This window comes from Ahaetulla prasina, chromosome 4 (genome assembly GCF_028640845.1).
Source record: "Ahaetulla prasina isolate Xishuangbanna chromosome 4, ASM2864084v1, whole genome shotgun sequence".
NCBI lineage: Eukaryota > Metazoa > Chordata > Lepidosauria > Squamata > Colubridae > Ahaetulla > Ahaetulla prasina.
Window position 1 is genome coordinate 4,068,064 of NC_080542.1, and position 16,583 is coordinate 4,084,646.

At 50.1% G+C, this 16,583-nt stretch overlaps 1 protein-coding gene across 1 annotated transcript; it reads right to left on the reverse strand.

The window, feature by feature from the left end:
* Positions 1-475: 475 nt before the first annotated feature.
* LOC131196927 (Fc receptor-like protein 5) lies at positions 476-8,116 on the reverse strand. The gene is made up of 5 exons (XM_058180426.1): positions 7,947-8,116; positions 4,588-4,911; positions 2,865-3,176; positions 743-1,054; positions 476-615 (listed from the first exon to the last, which is right to left on the reverse strand). Exons 1-5 carry the CDS (start codon positions 8,107-8,109, stop codon positions 476-478), a joined length of 1,251 nt encoding a protein of 416 aa, XP_058036409.1. The 5' UTR covers positions 8,110-8,116.
* Between the last annotated feature and the right edge of the window lie 8,467 nt (positions 8,117-16,583).

Genomic DNA, 16,583 nt, shown 5'->3' on the forward strand with positions numbered 1-16,583 from the left:
TGATACCATCCACTTTGATTTATTTATGACCTGGCAGCAGGAATCCCTGATATTTAAGATGCTCTCAATACAAGACAAAACTTGTATTGATCTACAAGCACCCAAACCTTCCTAGTTTGGAAATCAACAATTCATGAAAAATAAAACAAAATATCGGAAAACAAAATATTAGTAGAGTCAAAGATTACTGGAGATAAAAAGGGACGTTAGGCCTTGCCACTTAAGGCAGGAAGTAAATGAAAGTATCCCTCAAAAATTGTTCTTTGGCTTTTATAATCTAGCAAACGGAAGTCTTTCCCTCCTTCCAGAAATGGTACCTCTTTCAAACTCCTTGAGCTCTCGGAAAGTTGTCATATAATTCCATCAGAATTCTGCTACCAGGAAATTTGGGGTGACACACAATCGCTCTGGAACTGCCCAGGATTCCTCAAATCCTTCATAATCCTGCCCAGAAACGGAAGACTCTCTGAAGTGATTAAAAAGTAAAGATTCCCCTCGCACATATGTGCTTGTTGTTCCTCCTGCACCAGCAGAAGACCAGCGGGGCTGCCAGGAAGGGCACAAGGAGAACCAGCCCTGCATAGCCCACTGACAGGGCAAATGGAGCTGATGCAACTACAAAGCAAAAGAGGGAGAGAGAGGTAGCATTCTGCAAGATTTCTTTGGAGAGTTAAATCAAGTTTTGCAAAGCGTTCCGTCTACATTTGGGCAACAGAGGATTGTACCTCCTGAAAAGACCCACCTGTGGTATTCAACGTCTCGCTCCAGGGAGACATGATCCAACGGCCATTGATGTTTTCCTCGTATCTGCAAGCAAATCGCAGGCTTTCGTTGTCTTTGGCATATAGGAAAGCTACCGACATATTTAGAGTAAGAAGCCCAGAGTCTCTGCTGCTCCTCAGAGGCTCTTCATTGCTGGAGGCCATCTCCACACTATCCTGGGAGAAATGGAACCTTTTGGTGTTGTTGCTTTCCCTGGACAAACACAGGATGGACAGGATCCCCAGGGATCCAGAAGAAGGGTTCAGCTCCAACACTGGGGGAAGCAGAGGATCTGGAGAAGAGAAGAAGTGGTAATTAGCTTGGAGGTGCCGTAACTCCACTGCCAATCGATCAGAACAGATTTGGGAGGAACCTTAGAGATCTTCTAATCCAACCCCCTGCTCAAGCAGGAGATCCCTTAGGTGGCTGTCCAGTCTTTTCTTAAAAACTTCCAGTGATGAAGCCCCAACATCTTCTGGTGGCAAGCTATTCCACTGGTTAATTGTCCTGGCTATTAGGAACTTCCTCCTTAATTCCAGGTTGCTTCTGTCCATGATTAGTTTCCACCCATTGTTTCTTGTCCTGCCTTCTGGTGCTTTGCTAAATAATTTGAACCCCTCTTCTTTGTGGCAGTGCCTCAAATATTGGGATACTGCTACCATGTCCCCCCTAGTCCTTCTTTTCTCTAGACTAGCCAAACTCAAATCCTGCAACCGTTCTTCGTATGTTTTAATCTCCAGGCTCTTAGTCATTTTAGCTGCTCTTCTTTGTACTTTTTCCAAAGTCTCAACATCTTTTTTGTAATGTGGTGACCAAAACTGGATGCATGTGTCAGGGTCCCAAGTAATATATCCATAGCAAACAAAACTCCGAGGCAAGTAGATTCCTCAAAGAATAGTTTTATTGGACATATCATATTGGCACAGTTCTGGTAAAAACCAATTGAAGTTTCCTGTGGTTTTCACCTAATTAGAAGTAAAAGGTTTCCTTCAACCCGAAACTATCAGTCACATGGTCCAATCAAGGCACTGTCTGGTTGCCTGGTGACCTCACTCCTCCTTCCACAGTCCAGATATGAGAATGTCCTTGGTTCCCAAGAGAAACTATTTTATTTTTGCTGCAAAACCCTAGCTATTTTTAATCCCCCCTCCCTATCCCTCAGCTCCAGTGCGGCACCATTGAAGCTCCAAGATGGCTTCAGCCAGGTCAATTTCAGAGTTGACAGCAGGATTCCATGGTACCAATACTTCTCATGATTTGGATTCTATGCCTATTCATACAACCAAGGATTGTATTAGCTCTTTTGGCCGCTGCTGCACACAGTTGGCTCATGTTCTAGTTATCGTCCATTTGGACTCCAAGGTCCCTCTCATCCAGGGGTGAAATGCTCCCGGTTGGGACTGGATCACGCGATCCAGTAGCAATGGGGGCGGGTAGTTCAGAGAACTGGTAGCAAAAATCCCTGCCCACCCCACCGCCCACACCTCGCTGTTCCTCTTCTCTGTCCCTGAAGCTCTCGGTGGTGAAATAGCTGCAAACGGCCTTAAATGACTGCCACGGCGCTTCAAAGGGTCACACTACAGCTGATCAGCGCTGTAGGCAGCTAGTAGACCAGTGCCTCTATTTTTAAAGAAGGTAGACAGGTGCCTCCCAAAAAAAGGCAATTGGTAGACCGGTGCCTCTATTTTTAAAGAAGATAGACCGGTGCCTCCTAAAAAAAAAAGCAGTAAGTAGACCGGTGCTTCTATTTTTAAAGAAGGTAGACCACTGCGCTCCCAAGATTATTATTTTTATTATTTATTATTATTGGCCATGCCCATTCAGTCACCTGACCACGAAGCCATGCCCACCAATTAAGCCACGCACACAGAACTGGTAGGGAAAATTTTTAGTTTTCACCCCTGCTCTGTTTTTGAGCCAGGTTTCGCCTCATCTGTACTTGTGCCTTTGGTTTTTCCCTGCCTAAGTGTAGAACCTTGCTTCAGGGTGGAGACTTTTTTTGTGTTTACATCAGAGAAAGACTTTCATAATCAGGCTCTAAATAAATAAAGCCCCAGTTATAGAAATCCACATTTTCAAAATGAAGAAAAATATATCCTCACCTCTCACCATAATTGAGACAGGACGACTCCACTCGGAAGGGATGTTTCTCTCATATTTCCATTCTAGGTACCGACATTTATATAATCCAGAATCTTCCCTTGTGGCTGTGAGGACCAGGGAGACGTTGCCTTCATGCCAATCCAGATCTTTTATAGAGGTCTCCTTCTCATTTTCCCTTATGTGGGAAAACTGGTAGCGCCTCCAGCCTTGAAGAGGGAGGTTGGGAATTGAGCACCAGAGGACAACGTTCTCCCCAACCAGATACACGGGTTCTGGAGGATCTGGAGAAAGGATGGGAGCTGGTGAACAATCTAGGCAGACCCAGAAAAGAAAAAGAAGGGAATATGAATATGACCTCCAGACAATCCCAGGATTATCTTGACTGGCGCCCCTCAACTCATCTAACTTCACTAAAGTTCTCAGCTGGACTTTCCTTCACACAGAAAGGGATTGATGACATGTTTTCTTTCCTCAGAAAATACTCCTTGGAATTGAGAGGTTCAAGAATAATCTAGGCTGGGCAGCTTCACAGCCTGAATATTGGGGCAGAAATATCCCTGAAATCTCACCAGTATACCTTCACTCTTCAGGGATAGTCTAAGGAGACAGAATCTCAGCGAAGGAGCACCAAAATCTCCCTGCTCCAACGTGAACGTCTCAGTGGTGAAATCCAATTTTTTTTTACTACCGGTTCTGTGGGCATGGCTTGGTGGGCGTGGTAGAGGAAGGATACTGCAAAATCTCCATTCCCACCCCACTCCAGGGGAAGGATACTGCAAAATCTCCATTCCCGCCCCACTCCAGGGGAAGGATACTGCAAAATCTCCATTCCCACCCCACTCCAGGGGAAGGATACTGCAAAATCTCCATTCCCATCCCACTCTGGGGCCAGCCAGAGGTGGTAGTTGCCAGTTTTCCGAACTACTCAAAATTTCTGTTACCTGCTGAATTTCACTCGTGGAACGTCTGCAATACAGGTAGCCTTCGACTTACAACAGTTCATTTAGTGACCGTTCAAAGTTACAGCAGCGCTGAAAAAAATGACTTACGACTATTTCACAGTTACAACCTTTGCAGCATTCCCATGATCATGTGATCAAAATTCACACCCTTGGCAACGGACTTGTATTTATGACGGTTGCTGTGTCCCAGGGTCACGTGATCCCCTTTTGCGACCTTCTGACAAGCAAAGTCAGTGGGGAGTAGTCGGATTCACTTAACCACCAGGTTACTAACTTATCAATTACAGTGACTCACTTAACAACTGTGGCAAGAAATGTTGTAAAATGGGACAAAACTCACTTCAATGCTCACTTAACAACAAAAAATTGGGGCTCAATTGTGGCTGTAAGTCGAGGACTACCTGTATCACATTTCCTTCAGCTTTCTGGCATAAAACAAATTGGTCTGTTTGAACATCTTTTACGGTCCCTTTTTAATTTCATGAACAAATATATTAAATATATATAATTTAATGAATTAATGAACACAAGCATTGAGTCTCCTTGAAACATTCCGTGTTGTAGAGATCTCTTAGGCATCTTTTTAACAATGTGAACAGTATTTCTCAACTGTGACAAACAAAATTAGTGAACCTTAACTCCCAAAATTCCTCACCAGCATATTCCATATGCTGGGAGTTGAAGTCCACACAGCTTAAAGTTGTCCTGATGGAGAAACCCTGATATAATTACTTGATAAATTAGAAAAAAAGTTCCTTACCAATGACAGAGAATTCACCCCAATTACTCTTTCGAGAGTTAGCTGTTCTGCCTTCCTTGTTTCTCCCCGTGTAAGAACAAGAAAATGTTGCTTTTGGAGCCATTCGCAATGCAGGAATCAGCAGAGTATTTCCGATCTGTTCTTGAAATCTCTTCCATTCCCCCTTTACATTCATGCGATCGAAGAAATAATTCTCTCCCTCCTGTCCTTCTGGTGGGGAACATTTTAATTCGATATATTCTCCTTTGACGAGAATTCGGTGAGAAGGTGACCAGGACAGGATGGGAGCTGCTGGGGCCAGATTCCAAGTAGACCTCTGAAAATCTGAGAAACGAAGGAAATTTGAAAAGAACCCCATAAAATTCCTTGCAAGCTTATAAGTAGAATTGTGTTGCAAGAATCCAAGAGAAATCCACAGGCTAGAAGTAGACAGAAACAACCGAATTATCTCTTCTCAAATAAAAATCTTTTTATTCCTTGACTTACAACCGGCTGCTTAGTAAACCTTTGAAGTTACGACAGACCTCAAAAAAGCAACTTACAACCTGGATACGATATTCCAACAGCAAGCTGCCTTATGGTCATTAGGTTGTGGATTACGTACAATCCAATGACTAGAGAGCAGACCATTACTCTCAACATCTCTACCAACTACAATGAACAATTCTTTAATGGAGATCCAGACAAGTCAACGCAGGCCTCTTGAGAGCTAAGGATGGATCAAATGTGTCCTTCTGCATGTATCCCTGGACAACAATTCCCATCATTCCTTAGCAGCGGCCATATTGGACAGGGCTAATGATAGCTGGGATTCTGTAACATCTGGAGGGTCTCAGGGAGACCTCGAGCATACTGATGACAAACAGGAACCCTCTACCTAAATTCAGCATAAGAGAGATCGGGGTGGTATTCACTTACTTTCCCTATGGTTTTGCAATTGTGAGCGTGTGCTTCCCCCCCCCCCCGCCTTCCACGCCTGTGCTTTGCTGGCACGCGCACCTTCCACACATGTGCCCAGCCTCAAAAACATGCCTAAATAGGATGGCATAGAGCCAGGGCAGATAGGTGAGTCCAACCATGATTTCCGCTACCGGTTCGGGCAAACCGGTCTGAACCGACTGAATACCACCACTTCTTTCTTCTGTCTGCAGATTCACGTCCCTGGCCTGGCCTGTTAATTTATTTATTAAAGGGCTTTTGCAAGAGAGCCATGAATTAGCCTCAGTCAGAGCGGGTCCATCTGAATCCTTCATGTGTTTGTTCGATAGAGCCCTTTTTACAATCAGTGTACATGAAGCTAAAGAGCTCCGACCACAAACGTCGAAGACACAGGAAACGCTACTGTCAGTTGGCAATTGTGGCTTTGTCGCTGCAAATGAAGAATTTTGCAAAGTGGGACTGTTACTGGAGCACGGAAAGTGAACATCTTTCAATGTTCTGAATCTATGGTCAAGAATTTCCAGGTGAAAGTCCAGGAGCAAAACGTTCCTTTTTATAATACGTTGACTTACAAAAAAAACCCAAATCCACAGGTACAGAATAGGTGGCACCTGGTTCAAAAGCAGTAACTGTGAGACGGATCTAGGTGTCCTGGTGGACAACCACTTAAGTATGAGCCAACAGCATGCTACAGCTGCCAAAATGTCCAATGCAGTTCTAGGCCGCATCAACAGAAAGATAGTTTCAAGATCGCAAGAAATGATTGTATCATTTTACACTGCCTTGGTGAGGCCACACACCTGAACTCTGCCCATCCTGATTAGAATAGAAGACAGTAGCAGAGTTGGAAGGGACCTTGGAGGTCTTCTAGTCCAACCCCCTGCTTAGGCAGGAAACCTTATACCATTTCAGACAAATGGCCAGCCAATCTCTTCTTAAAAACCGCCGGTATTGGAGCATTCATAACTTCTGGTGGCAAGCTGTTCTACTGATCAATCATTCTCACTGTCAGGAAATTTCTCCTTAATTCCAGGTTGCTTCTCTCCTTGATTAGTTTCTGTCCATTGTTCCTTATCCTGCACTCAGGTACTTTGGAGAATAGCTTGACCTCCAGGGTCGGGTTTCAAAACCCGTCACTACCGGTTTGCTCGTGGGTGTAGGCACGCTCACACATGTGCACAACGCTTCTGCACATGCACAATCCTGATCCGGGGCGAACTGGTAGCAACCCACCACTGTTGACCTCCTATTATTTGTGGCAATCCCTGAGTTATCGGAACACTGCCAGCATATCTCCCCTGGTCCTTCTTTTCCTTAAACTAGACACATCCAGTTCCTGCAACCGTTCTTCATATGTTTTAGCCTCCAGTCCCCTCATCATCCTGGTTGCTCTTCTCTGCACTTTTTCTCAACATCCTTTTTACAACATGGCGACCAAAACTGGATGCAATATTTGGTCGCCTTATAAAGAGCTATTAACACTTCACGTGATCTTGAGTCTATCCCGCTGTTAATGCAGCCTAGAATACTGAGTCCCGTTTTGTATCACCATGATATAAAAAAAGATGCTGAGATTGTAAAAAGAGTGCAGAGAAGAGCAACCAGGATGATGAGGGGACTGGAGGCTAAAACGTACGAAGAACGGTTGCAGGAACCGGACACGGCTAGTCTAGTGAAGAGAAGGACCAGGGGAGACAGGATAGCAGCCTCTTCCAATATTTGAAGGGCTGCCACAGGAAGAACATTGTAAATTTCTAAAATTTCAGGAAAGGAAGTGAGAAGAAGAAAAGAGTGCCTTTGAGAAAAACAGACATTTACAGATTATCGGAGTTGGAAAGCACCTTGTAGGTCATCTAGTTTAACCCCCCCACCCAAGCAGGAGACCCTACACCATTTCTGACAAGATGGCTCTCTTCTTGAAAGCTTCCAGGGATGAAGCTCCCACAACTTCCGAAGGCAACTTCTGTCCCATTCGGTTGACGATTCTCACTGTCAGAAAATTCTTCCTTATTTCTAGGTTGAATCTCTCCTTGTTCAGTTTCCATCCATTATTCTAAGAATCTAAATCTCATTTTTCATCCTTTTCATCAAGGACATTTCTCTGAGTCTTTTCACCTCTTTGCCACTTAAAATGAACAAATGTTTACAAAACTATCCTAGATAGGGGTTTTACAATTTTATGAAAAAAGACAAAGGATCGCTTTTCACCACTGAAAAAAAGGACAATTGGAAGAGTTTCCCGCTCGTGCCTCTTTGATCGCTTCTTTAGCTATTCTTCTGATCTCAACCACACATTCCCAAGCATACTGGTGAGGATTTGTTCCTCTCTACCTCTTAGGAGAGAAATCTTCCCTTCCAGATCCTTCCTCCCATTTTACCTCAGAAAATGAAAAATGGAGAAGCGAAGAAACGAAGTTTACCTTGGGTGGTGGATTCACACGGGACCATCTGGAGACAAATTGGAAGAATCCAGAAAACAGCCACAAAATCAATGATGGGAACGAGAGAAGCCCAAGAGAAGAGGGACACCTTCAACCCATCCTCCCAGTGGTGGCTTCCATACTGTACCACCCGACGGTCCATTTGCAGAGCTGGATCTTCTCAGCACTTACCACCGTTCTCCTATCTGAGCCGGGGGTTGAAAACACCATCGCCTCTCAGCAATTGGCAGGAAAGGAAACACGTCATTGACACCTCTCCACCGCCCTCCTCTTAACAGAACATAACATAACATAACATAACAACAGAGTTGGAAGGGACCTTGGAGGCCTTCTAGTCCAACCCCCTGCCCAGGCAGGAAACCCTACACCATCTCAGTCAGATGGTTATCCAACATTTTCTTAAAAATTTCCAGTGTTGGAGCATTCACAACTTCTGAAGGCAAGTCGTCCCACTTATTAATTATTCTAACTGTCAGGAAATTTCTCCTTCTCGGAGCAGGCCCAGCAAGACTAACCCAGCTCACTGCTCGGCTTTGAAGCCTTCTTGACCACACAGCAAACTTTTTCTGCAATCTCACCAGGGCATCTCGCCGCCCCCAGCCCTAGACCATTGTCAAGTCCTCTGTGCAACCACGGAGCTTAAGAAGAGCCGGAAACAATAGTATTGGCCCAGAATTGACAAAAAAAACACTGTTTCTTTTATTCTCAGCTTCAAAGATTCTCCACCATTTCAAAAAAAAAAAAAAAAACTACCCTCCATCTCCAAACCAGAAGTTCCTATACCATCAAACCCCTCCCCCAGTTCCACCCATCTATGGCGTTGTTGAGAATAGAATAGAATAATAAGGTGATCAATCGTCCTCCTTTAGGGAGGAGAGTCCTTCTTTTGTAAGTTCTGTCCTCTCTCAGAAAAAAAACTCTCTTTATTTACCTCTTGTGAATTAGTAGCATTCACCCACCAAAAAGTCCAGGCAAGAGTCCTTCAAGGCAGTAACAGACCTTATCAGTTTCTTGCAATAATTGCCAGGCCGGGAGCTCCCAGCCGAAAGTTTGCAAATTAAGTTGTGGCAAGCAGTCTTTGTGGCATGAAACGCAACGAGCAAAATTTTCAGAAATACGAACGGTTGTCTCCTACGACCACCACTCCCCTACTATTTATTCATTCCCCAGCTAGGGAGGGGCCATTCTGCCCTGGCTCTACCTATGCGTCCGATGCAGAGCATCCATCAGAGCCTTCCTCAGACTCCAGCACTAGCCCAAGTTCCTCCCCAACCTCCTCATCGTCTGAGTCTGCCACCCTGGTGGGCCACAATACAACCAGCTAAATTTCTTTAACTATAAGGAAACATTCCTGATTATAAAATGTATGGAACAGTTCGCTTACTGAGATTATGGGATGTCCATCTCTGGAGATCTCAATCGCCAATATGATCGCCAATGTCCAGTGACGGATATGGAAGGAGGAGGTGGAGGAGAGGAAGGAGAAGGAGAAAAAGGAGGAGGAGGAGGAGGAGGAAGGAGGAGGAGGAGGAAGGAGAAGAAGAAGAAGAAGGAAGGAGAAGGAAAAGGAGAAAGAGAAGAAGAAGAGGAAGGAGGAGGAGGAGGAAGGAGAAGAAGGAGGAGGAAGAAGGAGAAAGAGAAGAGGAAGGAGAAGGAGAAGGCAAAGAAGGAGGAGGAGGAAGAGGAGAAGGAGAAGAGAAAGGAGAACGAGAGCGAGAAGGAGGAGAACGAGGAAGAGGAGGAGAAGGAGACGAGGAAGGAGAAGGAGAAGAGGAAGGAGAAAGAAGAGGAAGGAGATGGAGGAGGAGGAGGAGGAGGAGGAGGAGGAGGAGGAGGAAGAAGAAGAAGAAAGAAAAGAAGGAGGAGGAAAAGGAGGAGGAAGGAGAAGGAGAAGGAGAAGAGGAAAGAGAACGAGAATAAGGAGGAGGAGGAGGAGGAGGAGGAGGAGGAGGAGACCTTGATGGGGCTGGAGAGTCCCTTCTCATGAATGCTTGGGTTGATTTTCCTGCAGCTGGCAGAAGGCTGGACCAGATGATCTTTGGGACCCTTCCAATTCCAGCATTGTGGGATTCAGTGAACCGAACTGGCTCTTTTCTCTATTAAAGGACAGAATCATAGGGCTGGAAGGGACCTTAGAGGTCTTCTAGTCCAACTCCTGCTTAAGGCAGGAGTCCTTATACCATGCGCGAGAATGGTAGCGGCTTAGAGGAGCCCGAATCGGCGGTGGCGGCTTTCCCTGAAATGGAGGCTTCGGGCTGACTCACCAGGCTTCTCCGGTCCCTCGGCGTGTGGTTCGATCTGTCTGGCTGCCGCTGGAGAGGTTTGTGGCCTCTCGGTTAGGCGACAGCCGAGAACGGGCCAAGGGACGGAGTGGCAGTCCGGAAGGGGGCGGCCATCTTGGAGGAAGCGAAGCGAAGACGCGATGGAGGCGAGGGAGGCGAGGGAGGCCTGCTGTTCGTTGCGGGCTTCGGCCTCGGCTCTGGCCCTGCCTTGCCCAGCGGAGGGGAGCGGAGCGGCCCTGCCTCGTTTTGCGGAGCCCTGCCCAGCCCTGCCCAGCCCTGCCCAGCTGAGCGGAGCCCTGCCCAGCGGCCCAGCGGCGAGCCCTGCCCAGCGGAGCCCTGCCCAGCGGCCCAGTGGCGAGTCCTGCCCAGCGGAGCCCTTTCCAGCGGCCCAGCGGCGAGCCCTGCCTAGCGGAGCCCTTTCCAGCGGCGACCCCGGCGATCTTGGCCAAATTCCAACGGCGTGAGATCGTCGGTGATCCCGGCCTGGCTCCGACGGCCTCGGGGTGTGGATTCGGCCTGGTTTCAGCTGGCGCGAATCCCGGCCCGTTTTTGCCTGTCGGTGGGCTTGCCGGCGCCTTCGGCGCCAGTTCCATCGGCGCCAGTTCCATCGGGCGCTGGTTGCGCCGGCGAGGCTATGTGGACCGCGAGGTGCCTGTCCAATGGTGCCTTGTATTTGGCAGCCCCACCGAGGATGGGTGTGGTAACGCCCCGGTGGGAGAGGAGGCCGGAACCGTGGCTGAGGTTTGTCCCCTCTTGTGGCCTGTTTATCATCGAATGGCCCCTGGTGGCCTGGCTTGCTCCATCGTATTTTCCTTTGTGGCCTTATGGCCTGGCTTGCTCCATTTTATTTCCGCCCCCCCCTATCCCGGACCATGGGTCATCTAAACTGGGCGGTCATGCATGTCCATCTGCGGGATGGAGTGGATTGGACTGGATTGGACTAGCTTGGACTGGTCTAGGGACTTGGGCAGACCGCTAGCCATGTCTACCTGATTAAGATCTATTGTAGAACTGCTTTCCATAGGCACGCTATGGAGACTGTCGGCCTGTCTGTTCCTGTTTTTGTCATCGCTATCCGGTTCCTGCTCCATTTGTCCTTTGACCAACTGGACTCCCGCTGGAAGACTCACCATTTCTATTACTTTGGGATTTTACCACCTTAGCATCCCTCGCCGATTCGCACTTTCCTATGCGCTACACTGCACGTGAACTCTTGCGCCTGCGAGGTGCCCCGCCGCAGGAATGGCCCATATCGCTACCAAGGGCCGGCCTCAATGACGGGTCTTGGGACCCACAGAGGTGGCATGCGAGAAGAAAGAGCCTTTGGGGTTTTAGACAGGGCATTTTAAGGGGTGGGAGGGTAGGCGGGTGATGGGGTAGCCGTCGAGGGAAACCAGTTCCAGCGCATGCTCGTGGCGATTATCAAATGGGTTCGGAGGTTATGGGGGGGGAGGGTGTTCCTTTGTGTGAGGGTGAGTCTATTGGCACGGTAAGTGGGAGGGGCAGATATGGCGGAAGGGGGGGATCGTATCGACATAGGGGTCACGTTGCTCGATGTATGCAGGCGATCGCGTGCCCCGGTCCCCCTAACTTTACCCGTTCCCCGGGTGGTCAGGGCCCTCAGAGCCTGGGCCTTCGGCTGGTGCTATGCAACGCACGGTCCGTGGCCAATAAGGCCCCCCTAATACATGATCTAATTCAGGGGGGTGCCGCGGATATTATAGGCGTTACGGAGACCTGGTTGGGCAATGAAGGGGGTGTGCCCCTGGTTGAGATGTGCCCACCGGGTTTCCATGCATTCCATCAGCCGAGGCCCAGGGTAGGGGTGGAGGGTGGCGGTTGTGATTAAAGAGAGTCTAGAGCCGAGGGAGACCACTGTACCTCAGATAGCCGGGTGTGAATCCTCTTGTGAGGTGGGGTCATAGATGTCAGATGGGCTTGCTGGTCGCAGACCTGGCTCCTTGCTGCGTGACAGCTGCCCTGCCCGAGCTCCTAGAGGTGCTTGCCGGGTGGCGGTGGAGACCCCAGACTTTTAGTCATGGGGACTTTAACCTGCCATCTGCCGCTCGCCATCGATGGTAGCTCGGGAGTTCTTGGCTTCCATGACGGCCTTGGACCTGACTCAAGTAGTGGATGGCCCCACTCACATCGGGGGTGGCACACTGGACCTGATTTTTGTCTCTGGTCAGTGGTTGAGAGATCTGGACTTAAAGGAAATAGTCATTGAACCCTTGTCATGGTCAGATCACTCTCTCCTTCGCCTGGACTTTCTGACCGCTACCCAACACCGCAGGGAGATGGAACCATTACGCTGGTGCCGTCCCAGGCGCCTGATGGACCCAGCGAGGTTCCGGACGGAGCTTGGGCCATTTCCTGAGGGTCTGGCTCACGGCACGGCAGAGGAACTAGCTGCAGCCTGGGAACGGGCTGCGGCTGGGGCTTTAGACCGTGTCGTGCCTTTGCGGGCTCTGACCCGCGAGATCCCAACCGCCCTTGGTTCTCCGAGGAGCTGAGGGGATGAAACGCCGGAGAAGACGCCTAGAGAGTTCCTGGAGGTCCAGCCGCTCAGAGGTTGATCGGACACTAGTTAGATCCTATACTAGGACCTACCTAGTGGCACTGAGGGAAGCGAGGCGCTGCTACGCCTCCTCATTGCGCCGGCAGATAACCGCCCAGCTGCCCTGTTTGGTGACCCGCCCTCCTTCACCAGGGGAGCGGGATGACCCGCTGCAGGGACGTGCTGAGGAGTTTAACGGTTATCTATACGATAAAATCGCTCAGCTGAAGGACGGTCTGGACCAAGATTGCAGCGATTCGGACGGGACGCCTGAGGGCGGTCTTGGTGATGTTGTGTGGGATGAGTTTGACCCTGTGACTCCGAGGACATGGACAGGTTGCTGGGTAGATTGAATGCCACCACATGTTTACTGGACCCGTGCCTCCTGGCTGGTGCTGGCCACTCAGGAGGTGACACGAGGCTGGCTCCAGGGATTACGAGTGCTTCTTGTTGGAGGGAGTCTTCCGCCGCCTTGAAAGAGGCGGTGGTGAGGCCCTCCTCAAGAAGCCTTCCTGACCCGCTGTTTTAGGTAATTATCGTCCAGTCTCCAACCCGCTCGCGGCGAAGGTTGTAGAGAGTATGGTGGCATATCAGTTTCCCTTCACCTGGAGGAAACTGTCTATCTGGACCTGCTCCAGTCCGGCTTCCGCCCGGTTACAGCACTGAGACGGCTTTGGTCGCGCAGGATGATCTCTGGAGGGCCAGGGATAGGGGTTATTCCTCTGCCCTGGTCCTATTAGACCTCTCAGCGGCTTTCGATACCATCGACCATGGTATCCTGCTGCGCCGGTTGGGGATTGGGAGTGGAGGCACCGCTTATCGGTGGTTCTCCTCCTATCTCTCCGACCGTCGCAGACGGTGTTGACGGGGCAGAGGTCGCACCCGTGGCGCCTCACTTGTGGGGTGCCGCAGGGCCGATTCTCTCGCCTTCTGTTCAACATCTATATGAAGCCGCTGGGTGAGATCATCAGTGGCTTCGTGTGAGGTACCAGCTGTACGCTGATGACACCCAGCTGTACTTTTCCACACCGGGCCACCCCAATGAAGCTATCAAGTGCTGTCCCGGTGTCTGGAAGCCGACGGGTCTGGATGGGGAGGAACAGGCTCAAGCTCAATCCTCCAAGACGGAGTGGCTGTGGATGCCGGCATCCCGCACAGTCAGCTGAGTCCGCGGCTGACTGTCGGGAGCGAGTCATTGGCCCCGGCGGAGAGGGTGCGCAATTTGGGCGTTCTCCTGGATGAACGGCTGTCTTTTGAAGACCATTTGACGGCCGCTCCAGGAGAGCTTTCCACCAGGTTCGCCTGATTCGCCAATTGCGCCTTTCTAGACCGGGATGCCTTGTGCACAGTCACCACGCCTTGTGACGCCTCGCCTGACTACTGCAATGCTCTCTACATGGGGCTCCCTTGAGGGGCATCCGGAGGCTACAGTTAGTCCAGAATGCAGCTGCGCTGGTGATTGAGGAGCCCTCGTGGCTCCCGAGTGACACCTATCCTGCGCCGGCTGCACTGGCTACCTGTGGCCTTCCGGTGCGCTTCAAGGTGTTGGTGAATGTCTTTAAAGCGCCCATGGCATAGGGCCGGGATTTACGGGACCGCCTGCTGCTACCGAATACCTCTCACCGACCCGTGCGCTCTCACAGAGAGGGCTCCTCAGGGTGCCGTCGGCTAGGCAATGTTGGCTGGCGGCCCCAGGAAGAGCGTTCTCTGTGGGGCCCGGCTCTATGGAATGAGCTGCGGTGGGACTCCGTCTCCTCCTGATCTCCGGACCTTTAAGCGTGAGCTCAAGACTTTCTTTTTTCACCAAGCGGGGCTGGCCTGATTGATTTTAGTATGGGGGTTTTAATAGGGTTTTAATAGGGTTTTAATAGGGTTTTAATAGGGTTTTAATAGGGTTTTAATAGGGTTTTAATAGGGTTTTAATAGGGTTTTAATAGGGTTTTAATAGGGTTTTAATAGGGTTTTAATAGGGTTTTAGTTTTGTGTGGGATGAGTTTGACCCTGTGACCCCGAGGACATGGACAGGTTGCTGGGTAGATTGAATGCCACCACATGTTTACTGGACCCGTGCCTCCTGGCTGGTGCTGGCCACTCAGGAGGTGACACGAGGCTGGCTCCAGGGGATTACGAGTGCTTCTTGTTGGAGGGAGTCTTCCGCCGCCTTGAAAGAGGCGGTGGTGAGGCCCTCCTCAAGAAGCCTTCCTGACCCGCTGTTTTAGGTAATTATCGCCCAGTTCCAACCCGCTCGCGGCGAAGGTTGTAGAGAGTATGGTGGCATATCAGTTTCCCTTCACCTGGAGGAAACTGTCTATCTGGACCTGCTCCAGTCCGGCTTCCGCCCGGTTACAGCACTGAGACGGCTTTGGTCGCGTTGGTGGATGATCTCTGGAGGGCCAGGGATAGGGGTTATTCCTCTGCCCTGGTCCTATTAGACCTCTCAGCGGCTTTCGATACCATCGACCATGATATCCTGCTGCGCCGGTTGGGGGGATTGGGAGTGGAGGCACCGCTTATCGGTGGTTCTCCTCCTATCTCTCCGACCGTCGCAGACGGTGTTGACGGGGCAGAGGTCGGCCCCGGCGCCTCACTTGTGGGGTGCCGCAGGGCCGATTCTCTCGCCTTCTGTTCAACATCTATATGAAGCCGCTGGGTGAGATCATCAGTGGCTTCGTGTGAGGTACCAGCTGTACGCTGATGACACCCAGCTGTACTTTTCCACACCGGGCCACCCCAATGAAGCTATCAAGTGCTGTCCCGGTGTCTGGAAGCCGACGGGTCTGGATGGGGAGGAACAGGCTCAAGCTCAATCCTCCAAGACGGAGTGGCTGTGGATGCCGGCATCCCGCACAGTCAGCTGAGTCCGCGGCTGACTGTCGGGAGCGAGTCATTGGCCCGATGGAGAGGGTGCGCAATTTGGGCGTTCTCCTGGATGAACGGCTGTCTTTTGAAGACCATTTGACGGCCGCTCCAGGAGAGCTTTCCACCAGGTTCGCCTGGTGCGCCAATTGCGCCTTTCTAGACCGGGATGCCTTGTGCACAGTCACCACGCCTTGTGACGCCTCGCCTGACTACTGCAATGCTCTCTACATGGGGCTCCCTTGAGGGGCATCCGGAGGCTACAGTTAGTCCAGAATGCAGCTGCGCTGGTGATTGAGGGAGCCCTCGTGGCTCCCGAGTGACACCTATCCTGCGCCGGCTGCACTGGCTACCTGTGGCCTTCCGGTGCGCTTCAAGGTGTTGGTGAATGTCTTTAAAGCGCCCATGGCATAGGGCCGGGATTACGGGACCGCCTGCTGCTACCGAATACCTCTCACCGACCCGTGCGCTCTCACAGAGAGGGCTCCTCAGGGTGCCGCCGGCGCGACAGTGTCGCCTGGCGACGCCCAGGAAGGGCCTTCTCTGTGGGGCTCCGCCTCTGGAACGAACTCCCCCCAGGACTTCGTCAACTTCCGGACCTCCGAACCTTTCGCCGCGAGCTTAAAACCTACTTATTCATCTGCGCTGGACTGGGTTAGTGTTTTAATGGGTTTTAAATGGGTTTTTAGCTCTAAATTTTAATCCTGGCCAATTTTAATAAGTTTTTTAATTGTATTTTAATCTGTATTTATTGTATTGTATTTTTACCTGGCTGTGAACCGCCCTGAGTCCTTCGGGAGAAGGGCGGTATACAAATTTAAATAATAAATAAATAAATAAATAAATAAATCCCAGTCAAATGGTTGTCCAGTCTATTTTTCAAAACCTGAAGCACCCACAACACAAAGACACAGTCTGGAA